The following is a 17,430-nucleotide window of genomic DNA, read 5'->3' as shown; positions in this document are numbered from 1 at the left end:
TTAGTGAGACTGACTGGAAGGTATGAATCTGTGGCTCTTGAGTGAGAATAGAGGTAGGCTTACCTGTGAGGGCAAATCGCAGTCAAGTAGCTGGCGACAGTGCTTTCCATCCCCATTCAGAAAGAATGTCCACTTAAATTGGATATCAAGAGTATAACTGCATGAAAAAATGGTACCCAGCATGGGTCAGCACATTCAGGAAAGGAGGAAAGAAAATCCGGGGAAAAATAGAAAGCAAATTGACTATTTTCTGATTCATTTACATTCATTGCTTTCATTTACTGTGCATCTAACGACCACTACTTTGTCTAGAACAATGCAACAGCTTCCTGTATGCGTACTCTTTTTCTGTTTTTCCACTGCAGAGTCCATCAAAGGAAGTTCAAAATCGAGGATCCACAGATCCCGTGGAAGAGCCAGGTACAGATTTTACTTTTGCAGAACAAAGTACATCCTGCCATGGCCATAGTTATGTGTCACAATATTTGGCAGCACGGTAGCACAAATGGCTAACACTGTGACTTCACAGCGCCAGGGTCCCCGGTTTGATTCCCCGCTGGGTCACTGTCTGTGCGGAGTCTGCACTTTCTCCCCGTGTCTGCGTGGATTTCCTCCGGGTGCTCCGGTTTCCTCCCACAAGTCCAAAGACGTGCAGGTTAGGTGGACTGGCCGTGATAAATTGCCCTTTGTGACCAGAGGGGTTAATGGGTTACGGGGATAGGGTGGAAGTGAGGGATTTGGTGGGTCAGTGCAGACTTGATAGGCCGAATGGCCTCTTTCTGCACTGTATGTCCTATGTTCTAATCATTCCCTGAGGAAAGAAAAAAAATCACTTCAGATGTACATTTTTCTCTTTCAGTTTTCGACACCTCCGAGAGAGAGAAAAGCCAATTAAGCCAGCTGCTGGTTTGCTGTGATGGTCCCGTCGAGACAGATATTATTGCGCTGTATTTTGAAAGATTTGTACCAGATGTGGAAATTTCTGAAAATGATGAGTGCTCTTGGTTTTTGACTTGTCCAAGCAACGATGGTAAATGTTTATATTGTTAATTGTAGCATCTGAGGGAAAAAAGTGAGATAGAATATGTGACAAAATGAAAAAGATAGATCCGAATAATGACTGCGTACTGCAGATACCTACCACTTCATATACCATTACTTTGTCGAGCATCTGTGCACTAGTGCTGTCCACATGAATCCTTAGACTGGTTTTTAACGATGCAAATGAGGCAATCTCAAATTTTTCAGTAAAAAGACTTGCACTATATGATACATATTCTAGCAGTGTTCTAGCACATTCTCTAATGCATATTTGTTTTGCCACCTGAGATGAGATGGTGAGCTGCTTAATGACCCTGGCCATCCTGGCTAATGGATGCTAATGTTTCCTAACATTAAGCTTCTTGTTTAAAAGAGGGATTGGAGAACGAAAGAGCCACATAAAGTGAGAGAGAGGGTTGAGGGAATGTCATCCATTGCACCCACAGACTTTCTACCAATCATAGCCGCATTTCTTTAGAAACATAGATCAATCCCATGATTTGTAACAACCCACTGAATTGCATACTGTGTTTTGGGTCTTCCTTAGACATTGTCACAAGTGTAGTTAGCCCTGGTCACTCTCATATGCCTTGTGAACAATGTTAGCACTGCCCAATATCTAATCAACTGAAAATATAATGTAGGAATGGAAGAATTAGAGCATCTTGTGACCAGAATTCCATTTTGCTGGGGTTTGAGGTTGTTGGATACAGAGGGGAAGAGCTTTTCACTTCCACCTAAAATGTTTGCAGTCAGCTGGTGTTGGGAGGCCTGAGCCATTTCTCGGTTTGGGCCTCATTTGAATGCATATTTGTTTTGCCACCTGAGATGAGATGTTGAACTGCTTAATGACCCTGGTCATTCTGGTTAATGGGCCTGGGATGAGACAAAAGATCCCGAATCGATCAGTTTCAGATGGAAGGTAAGTTGTGACATTTCATAACCTGGCTCATCTGGCGTTAGTACATGTTATTAAATACCTATTGTCTTTTAAAATCACTAGCAAATCATTCTGTTTTAAGACACAACTAAACATAATTCAATCTCAAAATCCTTTTTTTTGCAAAATATTCAATCAAAAACACTTATATGGTGACATTATTTCCACAACTGGAGGGAAGGGACAATAAAACTAGTTTATACTCATCGAGGCGAGAGAATATTTAATGGATCAGTTCTCCCTTTTGACACTTGGCATCTGGACAAACATTTTCTGACGAGTTTTAACAACAGGGCAGAAGGGAAGCAATATTTCCTTTGCATTACTGAAAAAAAGACTCAAGTTGTCAAAGATTTTCATTTTACACTCATCAGGTCAATTCATAGGAAGACCAAATGTCATGGGAACAACTATTTATACGACATGAGAAGAGAGTGCTGATTGGTTGGCTGGTGGAATATGATTGCTAGAGGCATTGCCTTAAGAGAGTGCACCAGTTAATTGACGACTGATAATTAACCGCCGAGCTTTGTTTCAATTCAAGCCAGGCCGGTTGACTCTGATCGGGCAAGGCATTGCCCTGGGGAATAAACCAGAAAATGGTTGTCGCCAGTTTTGTTTCATTGAAAAGGGCACAATGTGTGTGCATGTTCTTTCTGTTTGCAAAGAACTGAGCCCTATGTATTAAGGTGTGTAATTTCTAGCATGCGCAAGAGCCGCACTGTGAGCCCGACTGTGAGCATAATTCTTAGCACAATCACGATTCTTAGCAAATGTTGTCCAATTGCAGAATAACATCTTATGCTGGACACTAATTTTTGAGTTTTGCAAGCATGGGCTGGTTGGCTACAGTCAGTACCCTGACTGTTGTGAACAGTCGAAGGGACATACTTTTTGATAAGATCCACTAATTATTGGCATGTACATAACTAGAATCAGATCAGTACCGAAATTCATGTACCACCATTATTTATTTATGTGATAGGCAGAACATCTTTTTGGCTTGATCATAGCATCCTGTTAGTGGAGAACACCACACATGGTGCAACTGAATAGTAACAGCGTGAAATGGCTAGCATCATCTAAAATAAAGAACAGTACAGCACAGGAACAGGCCCTTTGGCCCTCCAACCTGCTTCAATCATGTGCCCTATCTAGACCACCCACTTGTTTCCTTCTATTACCCGTCTGTTCATGTGCCTATCCAGATACGTCTTAAAGGTCGCTAATGTATCTGCTTCAACCACCTCACTTGGCAGTGCATTCCAGGCCATCACCACTTTCTGTGGAAAAGACTTCCCCCGCACATCTCCACTGAACCTATCCCCCCCCTCATCTTGAACTTGTTGCCCCTTGTAATTTTAAATTCCGCCCTGGGAAAAAACCTCCAAATGTACACCCTATTTATACCGTTAATAATTTTATAAACTTATAGCAGGTCGCCCCTCAGCCTTCATCTTTCTCGGGAGAAGAATCCCAGTTTATTCAATCTCTCCTCATAGCTAATACCCTCCATACCAGGCAACATCCTGGTAAACCTTTTCTATACTCTCTCCAAAGTCTCCGTGTCCTTCTGGTAGTGTGGTGACCAGAATTGGACACAGTATTCCAAATGTGGCCTAACCAACGTTCTATATAATTGTAACATAATTTTTGAGCTTTTATACTCTATACCCCGTCCGATGAGGGCAAGCATGCCATATGCTTTCTTTACCACCATTTCCACTTGTGCTGCCACTTTTAAGGATCTGTGGACCTGCATGCCCAGATCTCTCTGTGTCTCTAAGCTTCTGATGGTTCTGCCATTTATTTTATAGCTCCCACCTGAATTCTACCAAAATGCATCACTTCGCATTTGTCCGGGTTAAATTCCATCTGCCATTTTGCAGCCCAATTTTGCAGCCTATTTATATCCTGTTATATTCTCTGACAATCTTCATCACTATCCGCAACTCCTGCAATCTTAATACCATCTGCAAACTTGCTAATCAGACCAAAGTCATTTACATATATTACAAAGAGCAGATGTCCCAGTACTGATCCCTGCAGAATAAGGGGCAGCAGGGTAGCATGGTGGTTAGCATAAATGCTTCACAGCTCCAGGGTCCCAGGTTCGATTCCCGGCTGGGTCACTGTCTGTGTGGAGTCTGCACGTCCTCCCCCTGTGTGCGTGGGTTTCCTCCGGGTGCTCCGGTTTCCTCCCACAGTCCAAAGATGTGCGGGTTAGGTGGATTGGCCATGCTAAATTGCCCGTAGTGTCCTAATAAAAAGTAAGGTTGGGGGGGGGGTTGTTGGTTTACGGGTATAGGGTGGATACGTGGGTTTGAGTAGGGTGATCATGGCTCGGCACAACATTGAGGGCCGAAGGGCCTGTTCTGTGCTGTACTGTTCTATGTTCTATGTTCTAATACCACTAGTAACAGACCACCAATCTTCTGGGATCTCACCTGTGGCCAACGAAGACACAAAGATTTCTGCCAGTGGCCCAGCGATTTCATCTCTTGTCTCCCTCAGTAATCTGGGATAGATGCCATCTGGCTCTGGAGATTTGTCTACCGTAATCTTTTATCTGTTGCTTAACAACCAAGGACAATCTGAAGTTGAACGTACTCAACCATCCCGCTCTTGCAAAACTTCAAACATAGTGTCCAACATTAGATCTGATTCCGCGATTGAACAACATTTTGGGGGCTAAAAGTGGCAGCCTTAGGCTCATTCATGAGTTTGTGCGATATAAAGTGAACAGTGGTCAGATCAGGGTAGCCATTATTTTGCAGGATGGCTTTGATGCACCTGATTTCAGGACCAAACTTGCACTGTGAGCAAATGGCTCAGGCCCTATATATGAGGTTGCCAATAAGATCAAACTTATAGTGCATGGAACTGTAGGAATTCCAACATGTATACTTCCTTTGTATATAAGGTTTTCAAGGCAACACACTACCAGTGCAGTTTATTTCAAAAACATGTTCAAAAGTTTGATCAATAAGATTGACAGCATTTGAGGAAACCTTTTTTTGTTCATTATGTGCAATGAATATAATAATCCTCTATATAAAGAAGACATTTACAATTCCAATTCAAATAATAAATGCAGTAAACCTTGAACTTATTGACTTAATTTCCACAGGTGGCACAATAGATTGCTGAGGATACAGTAACATAATGTATACTTTGCTGCCTGCTACATCAGGTTATGAAGTGAATTATTTTGTCAAGTCAGTCTTCTATAGAGCGCTGAGGTTGTGGTGGGAAATGCAAGGGATGTAAGGTGCAAAGAGAAATTTGGGTCGCTGATTTTGCTGCCTTTATGGTTTATGTTTTACAGATCTGGACAAAATAATTTCACAAAAGCAGCACAAGCTGGGTGGCAAAACTCTGAAAGTGCAATTATATGACAAAGACAAAGAAGATGAAAAGTACGAGCCCCGGACATTTCTCCTGAGGGGTTTCGATGGTAACTCGAGGTTAGGGCATATTGCTCTATACGTTGACAGCCTCAGCAATAACACACAACATCATATTGAACCTCTGCAAGATGGTGAATCAGTGGTGGTCACTTTTGAAACTGATATCGGTTGGTATTCTTACATTTTATTCTTTTCTAATTTTTCTTGAGGCAATAGTAATTGTTTCATTTGCATGTTTGGGAATGATGCCGGGATGATGGATATGTGGGGCGGAATGAAATGGTTTCACTGAGGCCTGTATTGAAGATTATGATTAATGTGGCTGTATACAGGAATGTAGAATTTTTCATTATGTTTCTTTCTCAGATGCCAAATCCTTTCTGAAGAATTGTTGCCAGAAACCATTTGAAAATCGGCCTATCACTGCCCAAAGAATGGAAAAGACAAATTCATTGCAGGTTGAAGGAATTCAACCCAGTTTCAGCGATGACTTCCTGGACTTGTATTTTTCCAACACCAAACGTAGCGGTGGTGGCGAAATCACAGAAATCGTTTTTCAAAGATTTTCAATGACAGCTATTGTTTCTTTTCAAGATCATGAGGGTAGAGTATTCCATTTGTTTTCCGAAAATATTGCTGTATTTCAAACATGAAAATCAATTTTTATTGCGTGTCAGCCATCTTTTCCAGCATAGAGTTCGCTTAAGTTTTAAGTTTCATTAAAACCCATTCCTGATTTTAACCCAATCTTCCCAACACCAATGTGTGGCTATAATCAGGAAAATTGTAGCTGCCTCATTCCATTGCCATTTTAACTCTGGAATTCACGGAATTACCCAACCCAGCGGCAAATCCACTGTTGAGGCCTCATGGAATTAGCTTCAAAAAATTGGCTGACATGACTGAAAACTGGATTCAGTGGGGTATAATTTGCAAGCTCTCAGGTCTTTATGATCTTTGTGCTATTGCGAGTAGTGCATTTTCTAGGCAGTTATGAGGTTGCTTTATCATGATGTTTTCTTCCTTCCTTTTCCTGGTTAAGCACTCACTGTGATGTTTCTGGTGTTTATTTCCCTTTGGATGGATGACTAATTTGAGGAAGAGAAGCAACAAGAATCTGAGTAACCACAAACAGTTATGCAAATTTGTTAGAAGACAATAAGTGGGGGGAGACTTGCTCATGAAAGGCCTCTGCTCAGGGTCAAGAGGCTAAGGGCATCCAGTCAGTCTATTTCTTATTTCTGAGGAGCAGTACTTTGTCAGGTTTTTGCTGTAGGAATTATGCTGTACGGGTGGCTCCCGATGTGACTAATATGCTTAAATTTCAGATGGATACAACAGATACCGAACCATTTCCCAATATGTAATGTGCGGCTGTCTCTGACAAATCACCAATGATCCCATTACCAAGGCAAAGCAGTACATTGGCATCTCAGTAGATTCCAACAGCCAGAATTCAGCCAGCTAACGTATTTTCCAATGGGGAAGATATTAGTGGTCAGGTCAGGGGAGCGAAATGGAATGCAGTCCAAAGAACAAGGCAAGCGATCAACACTGTTGCTTCACAGAGCCAGGATCGCAGATTTGATTCCCGCTTGGGTCACTGTCTATGAGGAATCTGTACTTTCTCCCCGTGTCTGCGTGGGGTTCCTCCGGGTGCGCCGGTTTCCTCCCACAAGTACCGAAAGACGTGCTTGTTAGGTGAATTGGACATTCTGAATTCACCCTCTATGGACCCGAACAGGAGTCGGAATGTGGCGACTAGGGAAGTTTGCACATTCTCCCTGTGTCTGCCTGGGTTTCCTCCGGGTGCTCTGGTTTCCTCCCACAGTTCTAAGATTTGCAGGTTAGGTGGGTTAGCCATGCTAAATTGCCCCTTAGTGTCCAAACATGCGGTTAGGCGGGGTTACGTGGATAGGGCAGGGAAGTAGGCCTTGGGTGCTCTTTCAGACGGTCGGTGCAGACTCGATGGGCCGAATGTACTTGTTCTCCATTGCAGGGAGTCTGTGATCTAATAAATGGTGGGATATTAAGAAGTGCAGGTAAACTGAGGGACCTTGGCATGCAGGTCCACACAAGGTAGCTAAAGCGTATGGGATTCTTTGCTTTTGTAGTTGAAGCTGAGGGGATATTTATTTGAGACATGTAAAACTATGAGAACCTAGATTGAGAGGTTCAGCAAAGCTTATTCCATTGTCAGAGAGTCAATAACTGAGGGGCATGGATTTAATTAAGAAGGATTTTAGGAGAATTCAGATGGGGATTTTAAAACTCACTGCCTGAAAGGTTTGTAGACCAGAAACCTTCATTGCATTTTCAATGATGTAGAGATGCCGGCATTGAACTGGGGTTAGCACAGTAGGAAGTCTTACAACACAAGGTTGAAGTCCAACAGGTTTGTTTCAAACACTAGCTTTCAGAGCACTGCTCCTTCCTCAGGCGAATGAAGAGGTATGTTCCAGAAACATATATAGACAAAGTAAAAGATGCAAGACAATGCTTTAAATGCGAGCATTTGCAGGTAATTAAGTCTTTACAGATCCAGAGATAGGGGTAACCCCAGGTTAAAAAAGGTGTGAATTGTCTCAAGCCAGGACAGTTGGTAGGATTTCGCAAGCCCAGGCCAGATGGTGGGGGATGAGTGTAATGCGACATGAATCCAAGGTCCCGGTTGAGGCCGTACTCATATGTGCGGAACTTGGCTATAAGTTTCTGCTCGGCGATTTTGTGTTGCCGCGCGTCCTGAAGGCCGCCTTGGAGAACGCTTACCCGGAGATCAGAGGCTGAATGCCCTTGATTGCTGAAGTATTCCCCGACTGGAAGGGAACATTCCTGCCTGGCGATTGTCACGCAATGTCCGTTCATCCATTGTTGCAGTGTCGGCATGGTCTCGCCAATGTACCACGCTTCGGGACATCCTTTCCTGCAGCGTATGAGGTGGACAACGTTGGCTGAGTCGCGCAAGTATCTATCATGTACCTGGTGGGTGGTGTTTTCACGTGTAATGGTGGCACCCATGCCGATGATCTGGCACGTCTTGCAGAGATTACCTTGCCAGGGTTGTGTGATCTCATGGTCGCTGTTCTGAAGGCTGGGTAATTTGCTGAAAACAGTGGTTTGTTTGAGGTTGCGCGGTTGTTTGAAGGCAAGTAGTGGGGGTGTGGGGATGACCTTGGCAAAATGTTCATCTTCATTGACGATGTGTTGAAGGCTGCAAAGAAGATGTCATAGTTTCTCCACTCCGGGGAAGTACTGGACGCCGAAGGGTACTCTGTCGGTTGTGTCCCGTGTTTGTCTTCTGAGGAGGTCGGTGCATTTTTTTGTTGTGGCGCGTTGGAACTGTCGATCGATGAGTCAAGCGCCATATCCTGCTCGTACAAGGGCATCTTTCAGCGTCTGTAGATATCTGTTACACTCCTCCTCGTCCGAGCAGATCCTGTGTATACAGAGGGCTTGTCCATAGGGGATGGCTTCTTTAATGTCTATATATATGTTTCTGGAACATACCTCTTCATTCACCTGAGGAAGGAGCAGTCCTCCGAAAGCTAGTGTTTGAAACAAACCTGTTGGACTTTAACCTGGTGTTGTAAGACTTCTTACTGTGCACTTTCAATTGTAATTGGATATGCATTTTGAAGTAGCATAGATCATGTGAAGGCCGCAGACCAAGTGTTAGAAACTAGGATTGTGCTATTGTTCTTTTTCAAGATGGACTGAATGTCCTAGTGTATCATAAATACCAGTGATTCTATAATGATCAGAAAGTCTCTCTTCAAGAGAGACCAAACGTCCAGATAAGAAGAATCTGGTGTGAATTGACTAATTTTCTCCTTTACAAATTAACTGTTTTGCATCTGTAACATTGTGCAACAGTCTGGAGTATTACACCTGTGTGCACAAGATTGGATAGATAATAGATATATCTATTTCTACTCAGTAAAATTGTTTGTTTCCTTCTATTTGTGTTTTTGCAGTGGTACGAAGAGTCATTGACAGGGAACATTCACGAAAGGGTTTTCAGTTGACTGTTAGCCGTTATTACCATGATCTGCAATTATCTTTGTACAGAAATAATGGTCCAAAAATCAAACAGCCTGAACAGTTTGAAATTTGCATCAATCAAACACTTCTAAACTATATCCTCAACACTCGCCTCAATAAGCAAAGGTTAGAAGAAATTGCAAAGGACGCTTATTGCAACATTACTTTCAAAGACTCTCCAAATTCAAAGCAAATGATTCTGAAGCCGTCTTTTGATGCAGACATATTATTGTGCTATAAAATTGCCAAGGACTGGAAGAGGCATGCTGAAGAGGCGATCTGGAAATTCATCGGGAAGTTTGACTTCAGAGACTTCCCAATAGATATAGATTTGTGGCAAAAAGTAAAGAACAAAAGCAGGGGGCTGAAAGCACCTGGCTTTGATATTCTTTACTGTTCGACAGAAAACAAGATTGTCATTGTTGGGGAAGAAAGTACAATTTTGGACACTTCCAGAAAGCTACAAGAAATATTGGAAAAGGCAAGCAGAGAATTGGAAGTTGAAAGGAACACTGTTGAAGAGCAGATTTCATTGGGAAGTCTTGAGGAATTGGAGTTCGTGCACAGCAATGTCAAAGACACTGTTTCCTCTGTACAAATGTCCACCAACACAGATCCCCCAGCCTTCAAACTGAAAGGATTAATGGAGGAAGTTGGCCAAGTTCGCAAAGCCATCAGCCAGTTTCAGTCCCAGTTAGAAAGCAAACCTCTCAATCAGTCTTCACACCTGATAGATTTTATCAAATCGCTGGACCTCAAGAAATTTGTGCAAACTCACTTCATTCAAAAAGGCATCAAGGCCACATTGGTGCACAAACAGTCTGTTGAACTCTTGGCTCTGAAGGAAGATGTAAAGAAAGGAGAAGATAAAATAAAGCAGCTTTTCCAGGAAGTAAGGATCGACTTCACCCCACAGCAAATCAAAGTCGCTGAAGGTGACATATGGAAAAGGTTCCTTGATGAGTTGAAATTTGACTTGAAGTCAAAGGATGCGGGCTGCAGAATCATAGAAGAGGCAAATCAAGCTGCTTTAATAATCGTAGGATATGCAGACATTGTTTCTGATGTTGCAAAAATAATAAACAGTTACCTGGACAATAAGAAGGTGATCACACAACTCATTCCTGCCACATTGATGCAGGTGGACTATATGGAAAGTTCCTTGAGTCTCACAGAATTGCTTGAAGTCAAAAACAAAAACGTCATTATATCATATATCAGAACAGCTTCTCCAGGTTTAAAAGTATCTGGTGCGGCAGAGCATATAAAGGAGGCAGTTTCTGCTGTTGAAGATAAATTATCACTGATTCAATCAGTAACCTCCACTTACAACAAACCAGGAGAAGCCAGAGCCCTCTCTGAACACAAGGACATCCTGGAAGTCAAAGCTAAAAAATATGGGTGTATGTTGTTAATTAATACCAAGGATGAAAGCCAGGCTGCACTGAACTTACCAAAACCTGTAAGTGTATACGAACAATCAAATGGCTTCAACCTATCCAATGAAAAATCATTATACTCGATTTAAAGTCAGATTATTTTTTGTGACGAGTAAATAATTGCCTAGGCTTAGACACCAAGCTTACAAAAGTAGCAGGAAGGCAGGAAAACCTAGAAAAGCTTTAATGTCAAGACCTCTAACAACTCTGTTTCCTGCCAGGCGGCCAGCCAAATGAACAGGCTGGCTTCAGGGTAGAAAGATGTACAAGCACAAGAGGCCCTAGTCAGTTATTTTGGGGAGTAAACAACTGAGACGTCAAGGAGACAGGGCTAGTTATTGGGACTGGGGAAAGACCAATGGCTTCCTTGAGGGGCCAAAGGAAGAGCTCCTGCTCCTCCTGACCCACAAGCAGTGCTGAGGAAGACCTTACCTTGCGAGGTTGGCAGTTCCTGCCTCTCTTTCACTGCCGGGTCTCCAAACCATGTGGAAATCTCTGCAACAGTGAATGCTGAATCAGGAACCCAATTGCACTGTGTGATCCTGATGAAAATATGTAAATTAGGTGCCCTCCCTCCGCAAGGTAAAAAATGCAGCAGGCCAGTCCCCCCTTCCCATCAATCCGTTCCCGTCTGTCGTGGTGGAAATGGTTTAAAATCCAGTGTTGTGATCGCGAAGGTGATTCCAACTACTGGAGGCCGCAATATTCAGTACAAGATTGATAAAGTTAGAAAGCAAATGCGGACCCAAGCACCAGGGCAGGTGCTGCACCAAGATATTTCAAAGGGCTCATTGTTCTCGTGCTCAGTAGCCACGAATATGGCAGGTAACAGGTGTACACCCATGCTGCTTGCAAAGTAGCTGCTGGAAAACGGAATAGCCCCCAAGTCCCACACCCAAAAGGTGTTCGATCCTTGGGTAGAATTTACCAATCTTTTGGCTAATTGTCAACTCAGGTGGGAAAAGCCGGGTGCAACCTGCCAGCTAAACTGCCAGCCTTTCCTGCCATATTTGTTGACACTTAAAAAAATGTAAGGGGCAAGTCCTCCAACGTCCTACTGGTGGGGAGGGCTCTGAGTGAGCCCCACCTGTCAGGTGTAAATGCCTGATATGCATTGTAAATTAGATGTAAAGATGTACTTTTTAAGTAGTTTTTAAGGCCCCACTTTTATCACTGGGACCAATTGAGCGGGGAAATCACACAGCGTGTAAGATGTCTTGGGTCTCCCGCTGGATTCTCTGCCATTTCCGCCCCCGAAAATAAGGGTGGAAAATCCCTCCCCTGAGGGATCTGACACCTGTTTGAAGATTCACCTGCAATTTCCGGTTATCCTGAACACTTGTTCACTTTTGTGGTTTATTTTAGTTTTTTTTGCAGTAGTGTGAGATTTCTCATTTTCTGCCTCCGTCAGATTGCCCAGGTTAGAAGTAACAGTACTTTTCGCATCATGAGCCCATTGCTCATTAGAAATTGGAAAAAGATTGTCTAGCCTCAACTCCCATTCCATTCCATATCAAAAGAATAACATTATTTTCATCCTGTCAATTTGACCTGGATTTAAACCCAGAGGGCAGTGCGCTGACTCACTTTTGCCAATGAGGGTGATATTGCCAGCCTAGTAACCAAGAGGCCGAGACTAGCAAGAAAAGATATTTGGATGAATAATGAATGTTGCTCTGACCAGTGACACTCTCATCCTGAACATAGGAACATAGAAATAGGATAGGCTATCCAGCCCGCTAAGCCTGCTCTGCCATTCAATTAGACCATGTCTGATCATCTACCTCAAAGCCACCTACCCGCACAATCTCCCTATCCTTTGATGCCATTAGTTTCTAGAAATCCATCAATTTCTGTCTTGAACATGCTCCATGATTGAGCTTCCACAGCCCTCTGGAGTAGAGAATTGCAAAGATTCACCACCCTCTGAGTTAGAAATTCCTCCTCAACTGTTATAAATGGCCTACCCTTTACTCTGAGATGATGTCCCCTGGTTTCAGACTCACCAGCCAGGGGCAACTTCTTAGCTACATCTGTCCTGCTACGCCCTGTAAGAATTTTGTAAGTTTTGATTAGGTCACTCCCTCATTCCTCAAGTTTGAGCATGATTTTTTAAAAAAAGAGGGCAGCACGGTAGCATTGTGGATAGCACAATGGCTTCACAGCTCCAGGGTCCCAGGTTCGATTCCGGCTTGGGTCACTGTGCGGAGTCTGCACATCCTCCCCGTGTGTGCGTGGGTTTCCTCCGGGTGCTCCAGTTTCCTCCCACAGTCCAAAGATGTGCAGGTTAGGTGGATTGGCCTTGATAAATTGCCCTTAGTGTCCAAAATTGCCCTTAGTGTTGGGTGGGGTTATTGGGTTATGGGGATAGGGTGGAGGTGTTGACCTTGGGTAGGGTGCTCTTTCCAAGAGCCGGTGCAGACTCGATGGGCCGAATGGCCTCCTTCTGCACTGTAAATCCTATGATCTAATGAGAGGATCTTCACCAAAACAATGATAGCGGCAAACCCAGTTTTATTGAGCCAGAATTGGGCTTGGTGAGTTAGAATTAGCAGGAGGTTATCGGGGAAGGTGGAGAACCAAGGTGCCGACGAGAAGGCTGGGCATCAGGCTCAGGCAGCCAGGTCATCAGAGAAAAGAGAGGCTGGCTGTGTGTGGAGTGGGAGAATGTGGATTGTAATACATAGGTGAGTAGTACCACAAGAGTGCTAGTACTGCTACCCATGAACCATTCAAATCACTTCAAGAATAATACAGATCCCATTGGGCAATTGGATCATGAGAAGCTGATGCAGAATGAAAGATTCAAGCAGAGGATACGACTCAATATATTTTCTGCAAACGATAGATATTCAGAATTTGTTGAATGATTTACAGGAAAAGAAACATTGTCGGAGCAAATCTGCACTTTTTTAAACATTCTTTTTCTTTTGCTAACCAGTTTATTGAAGATAAACAAAGCCTCGCGTCACCAGTGCCTTTGCCCCACGGTAAGAAAAAAATGCAGACATACTTAATTTATGGACCTTACTGAATGTGATTATAGGTTTTGAGTGGCCCTCCAGATCTACTTTCTGAACTATTGGGTACGTCTGTGTCTCCTCGCACTCAGCATGTCAATTAAATGTTACTCATTATCTTTCGAGCCACTCTCTGCCCCATTGATGTTTGGATGTTTACAGCATGGAAACAGGCCCTACGGCCCAGCTTGTCCATGCTGCCCAGTTTCTCTCACTAAGCTAGTCCCACTTACCCGCATTTGGCTCATATCCCTCTATACCGTAGGACAGCACGGTGGCACAGCGGTTATCACTCTGCCTCAGGGAGCCGAGGTCTCAGATTCGATCCCAGCTCTGGGCCACTGTCCGTGTGGAGTTTGCACATTCCCCCCCGTGTTTGCATGTGTTTCGCCCCCACAACCCAAAGATGTGTAGATAGGTGGATTGGCCACGCTAAATTGCCCCTTAATTGGAAAAAATAAATTGGGTACTCTAAATTCATAAAACAAAATATCCCTCTGTACCCATCCTGCCCATGTAACTGTCTAACTGATTTTTAAAGGAAAACAATTGTAGCCGCCTCTACCACTGCCTCTGGCAGCTCGTTCCAGATGCTCACCACCCTCTGTGTGAAAAGATTTCCCCTCTGGTCTCTTTTGTATTTCTCCCCCTCACGTTAAACCTATACTCTTTCTAGTTCTAGACTCTCCTACCTTTGGGGAAATATGTTGACTATCTACCTTACCTATGCCCCTCATTATTTTACAGACCTCCATCAGTTCAGCCCTCAGCCTCCTACACTCCAGGGAAAAAAGTCCCAGCCTATCCAGCCTCCCCTTATAACTCAGACCATTAAGTCCTGGTAGCATCCTCGTAAATCCCTTCTGCACTCTTTCTAGTTTAGCAACGCCCTTTCTATAATAGGGTGACCAGAACTGAACACAGTATTCCATGTGTGGTCTTATCAATGTCTTGTACAACTTCAACAAGATATCCCAACTCCTGTATTCAATATTCTGACCAATAAAACTGAGCATGCTGAATGCCTTCTTCACCACCGTGTCCACCTGTGACTCCACCTTCAAGGAACTATGAACCGTACCCCTCGATCCCTTTGTTCTGTAACTCTCTCCAACTCCCTACCATTAACTGAGTCGGTCCTGCCCCGATTTGATCTAGCAAAATGCATCACCTCACATTTATCCAAATTAAACTCCATCTGCCATTCATCGGCCCACTGGCCCAATTGGTCAAGATCCTGTTGCAATCTTATATAACCTTCTTCACTATTCATTATGCCACCAATCTTGGTGTCATCTGCAAACTTACAAACCATGCCTCCTACATTCTCATCCAAATCCTTAATATATATCAGAAATAACAGTGGACCCAGCACCGATCCCTGAGGCACACTGCTGGTCACAGGCCTCCAGTTTGAAAAACAACCCTCCACAACCACCCTTTGGCTTCGGTCGCCAAGCCAATTTTGTATCCAATTGGCTACCTCACCCTGGATTCTGAGATTTAACCTTTTTCAACAGCCTACCATGAAGTACCTTGTCAAAGGCCTTGCTAAAATCCATGTAGATAACGTCGACTGCACTGCCCTCATCCCCCTTCTTGGTACTGTCATGTGAGAGTACCTTTGAGAAATGTGCGTTTAAGAAATGTACATTTAAGAAATGGGTATTATTCTTCAAAAAACTCAATCAAATTTGTGAGACAAGACTTTCCTCTTATAAAGCCATGCTGACTTTCCCTAATTAGCCCTTGCCTGTCTAAATTCCTGTAGATCCTGTCCCTCAGAGTACCTTCTAACAAATTACCCACAACAGAAGTAAGGCTAACTGGTCTGTAGTTCCCAGGCTTATCCCTACAGCCCTTCTTAAACAAGGCCACAACATTTGCTACACTCCAATCTTCAGGCACCTCTCCTGTGGCTGCTGATGATTCAAATATCTCAGCAAGGGGGACGGCAATTTCCTCCCTAGCCTTCCACAATGTCCTGGGATACATTTGATCAGATCCCGGGGATTTATCTATCTTGATGCACTTTAATACCTCCAGCACCTCCTTCTCTGTAATATGTACACTCCCCAAGACATCACTTTTTATTTCCCTAATTTGCCTAACATTTGTGCCTTTCTCAACAGTAAATACTGAAAAGAAATATTAATTTAGGACCTCTCCCATCCCTTGTGAATCTGCACATAGATGACCTTGTTTATCCTTAAGAGGCCCTACACTCTCCTTAGTCACCCTTTTACCCTTTATGTATCTGTAAATGCTCTTTGGATTTTCCTTTGTCTTACCTGCCAAGACAATCTCATGCCCCCTTTTTGCCCTCCTGATTTCTCTCTTAACTCTACACAGACAAGCCCTATGCTCTTCAAGGGATCCACTTCATCTCAGCTGCCTATGCATGTCATATGTGGGAAGCACGGTAGCACAAGTGGGTAGCACTGTGGCTTCACAGCACCAGGTTCCCAAGCTTGATTCCCAGCTGTGTCACTGTCTGTGTGGAGTCTGCACATTCTCCCCGTGTCTGCGTGGGTTTCCTCCGGGTGCTCTGGTTTCCTCCCTCAGTCCAAAGATGTGCAGTTCAGGTGGATTGGCCATGATAAATTGCCATTAGTGACCAAAAAGTTTAGGAGGGTTATCGGGTTACGGGGATAGGGTGTAAGTGAGGGCTTAAGTGGATCAGTTCAGACTCGAATGGCCTCCTTCTGCACTGTATGTTCGATGTTCTATGTTCTATATGCCTCCTTCCTTTTGACAATGGCCTCAATATCCCAAGTCGTCCAGGGTTCTCTCCTTCTACCAGTCTTATCCTTCAATCTAAGAGGGATGTGCTCACGCTAATCCCAAGTTCACACCTTTTTGAAAGACTCCCACTGACCAGCTGTCCCCTTGCCTGCAAATAGGCACCCCCAATCAACTTTTGTAAGTTCCTGCCTAATACCCTTGAAATTGGCCTTGCCCCAATTTAGAATTTTAACTTTTGGGCCAGAACGATCATTCTCCATAGGTATCTTAAAACTAATGGAATTATGGACACTGGTCCCAAAGTAATCCCTCACTAACACTTCCATCACCTGCCTTTCCTTATTCCCCAAGAGGCGGTCACGTTTTGCCCACTCTCTAGTTGGGCCATCCAGACATTGAATGAGGAGTTCTTCCTGAATACACTCGACAAATTTCTCTCCATCCAAACCCCAAGCGCTATGGCTGTCCCAGTTTTTTTTTTTTTTTTTATAAATTTAGAATACCCAATTCATTTTTTCCAATTAAGGGGCAATTTTAGCGTGGCCAATCCACCTAGCTTGCACATTTTTGGGTTGTGGGGGCGAAACCCACGCAAACACGGGGAGAATGTGCAAACTCCACACGGACAGTGACCCACAGCCGGGATCGAACTTGGGACCTCGGCGCCGTGAAGCCGCAGTGCTAACCCACTGCGCCACCGTGCTGCCCTATGGCTGTCCCAGTTAATGTTGGGAAAGTTAAAGTCCCCAACTATTACCACCTTCTTTTTCCGGCAGCTATCTGTAATCTCTTTA

The 17,430-nt window shown here is 43.8% G+C and overlaps 1 protein-coding gene across 1 annotated transcript in view; it reads left to right on the top strand.

The window, feature by feature from the left end:
- The window catches only part of LOC119962117 (protein mono-ADP-ribosyltransferase PARP14-like), a 75,152-nt gene that overhangs the window by 2,549 nt on the left and 55,173 nt on the right, over nucleotides 1-17,430 (top strand). Inside the window, exons 3-8 of the mRNA XM_038790003.1 lie at nucleotides 366-420; nucleotides 860-1,030; nucleotides 5,310-5,558; nucleotides 5,758-5,994; nucleotides 9,366-10,894; nucleotides 13,813-13,861. Coding sequence (XP_038645931.1) covers nucleotides 366-420; nucleotides 860-1,030; nucleotides 5,310-5,558; nucleotides 5,758-5,994; nucleotides 9,366-10,894; nucleotides 13,813-13,861 — 2,290 coding nt within the window. The remainder of the gene's footprint in view (nucleotides 1-365; nucleotides 421-859; nucleotides 1,031-5,309; nucleotides 5,559-5,757; nucleotides 5,995-9,365; nucleotides 10,895-13,812; nucleotides 13,862-17,430) is intronic.

Source organism: Scyliorhinus canicula, chromosome 2 (genome assembly GCF_902713615.1).
Source record: "Scyliorhinus canicula chromosome 2, sScyCan1.1, whole genome shotgun sequence".
Classification (NCBI taxonomy): domain Eukaryota; kingdom Metazoa; phylum Chordata; class Chondrichthyes; order Carcharhiniformes; family Scyliorhinidae; genus Scyliorhinus; species Scyliorhinus canicula.
Note: the sequence above shows the minus strand (reverse complement) of the source record. Positions and strands in the feature narration are given on the sequence as shown.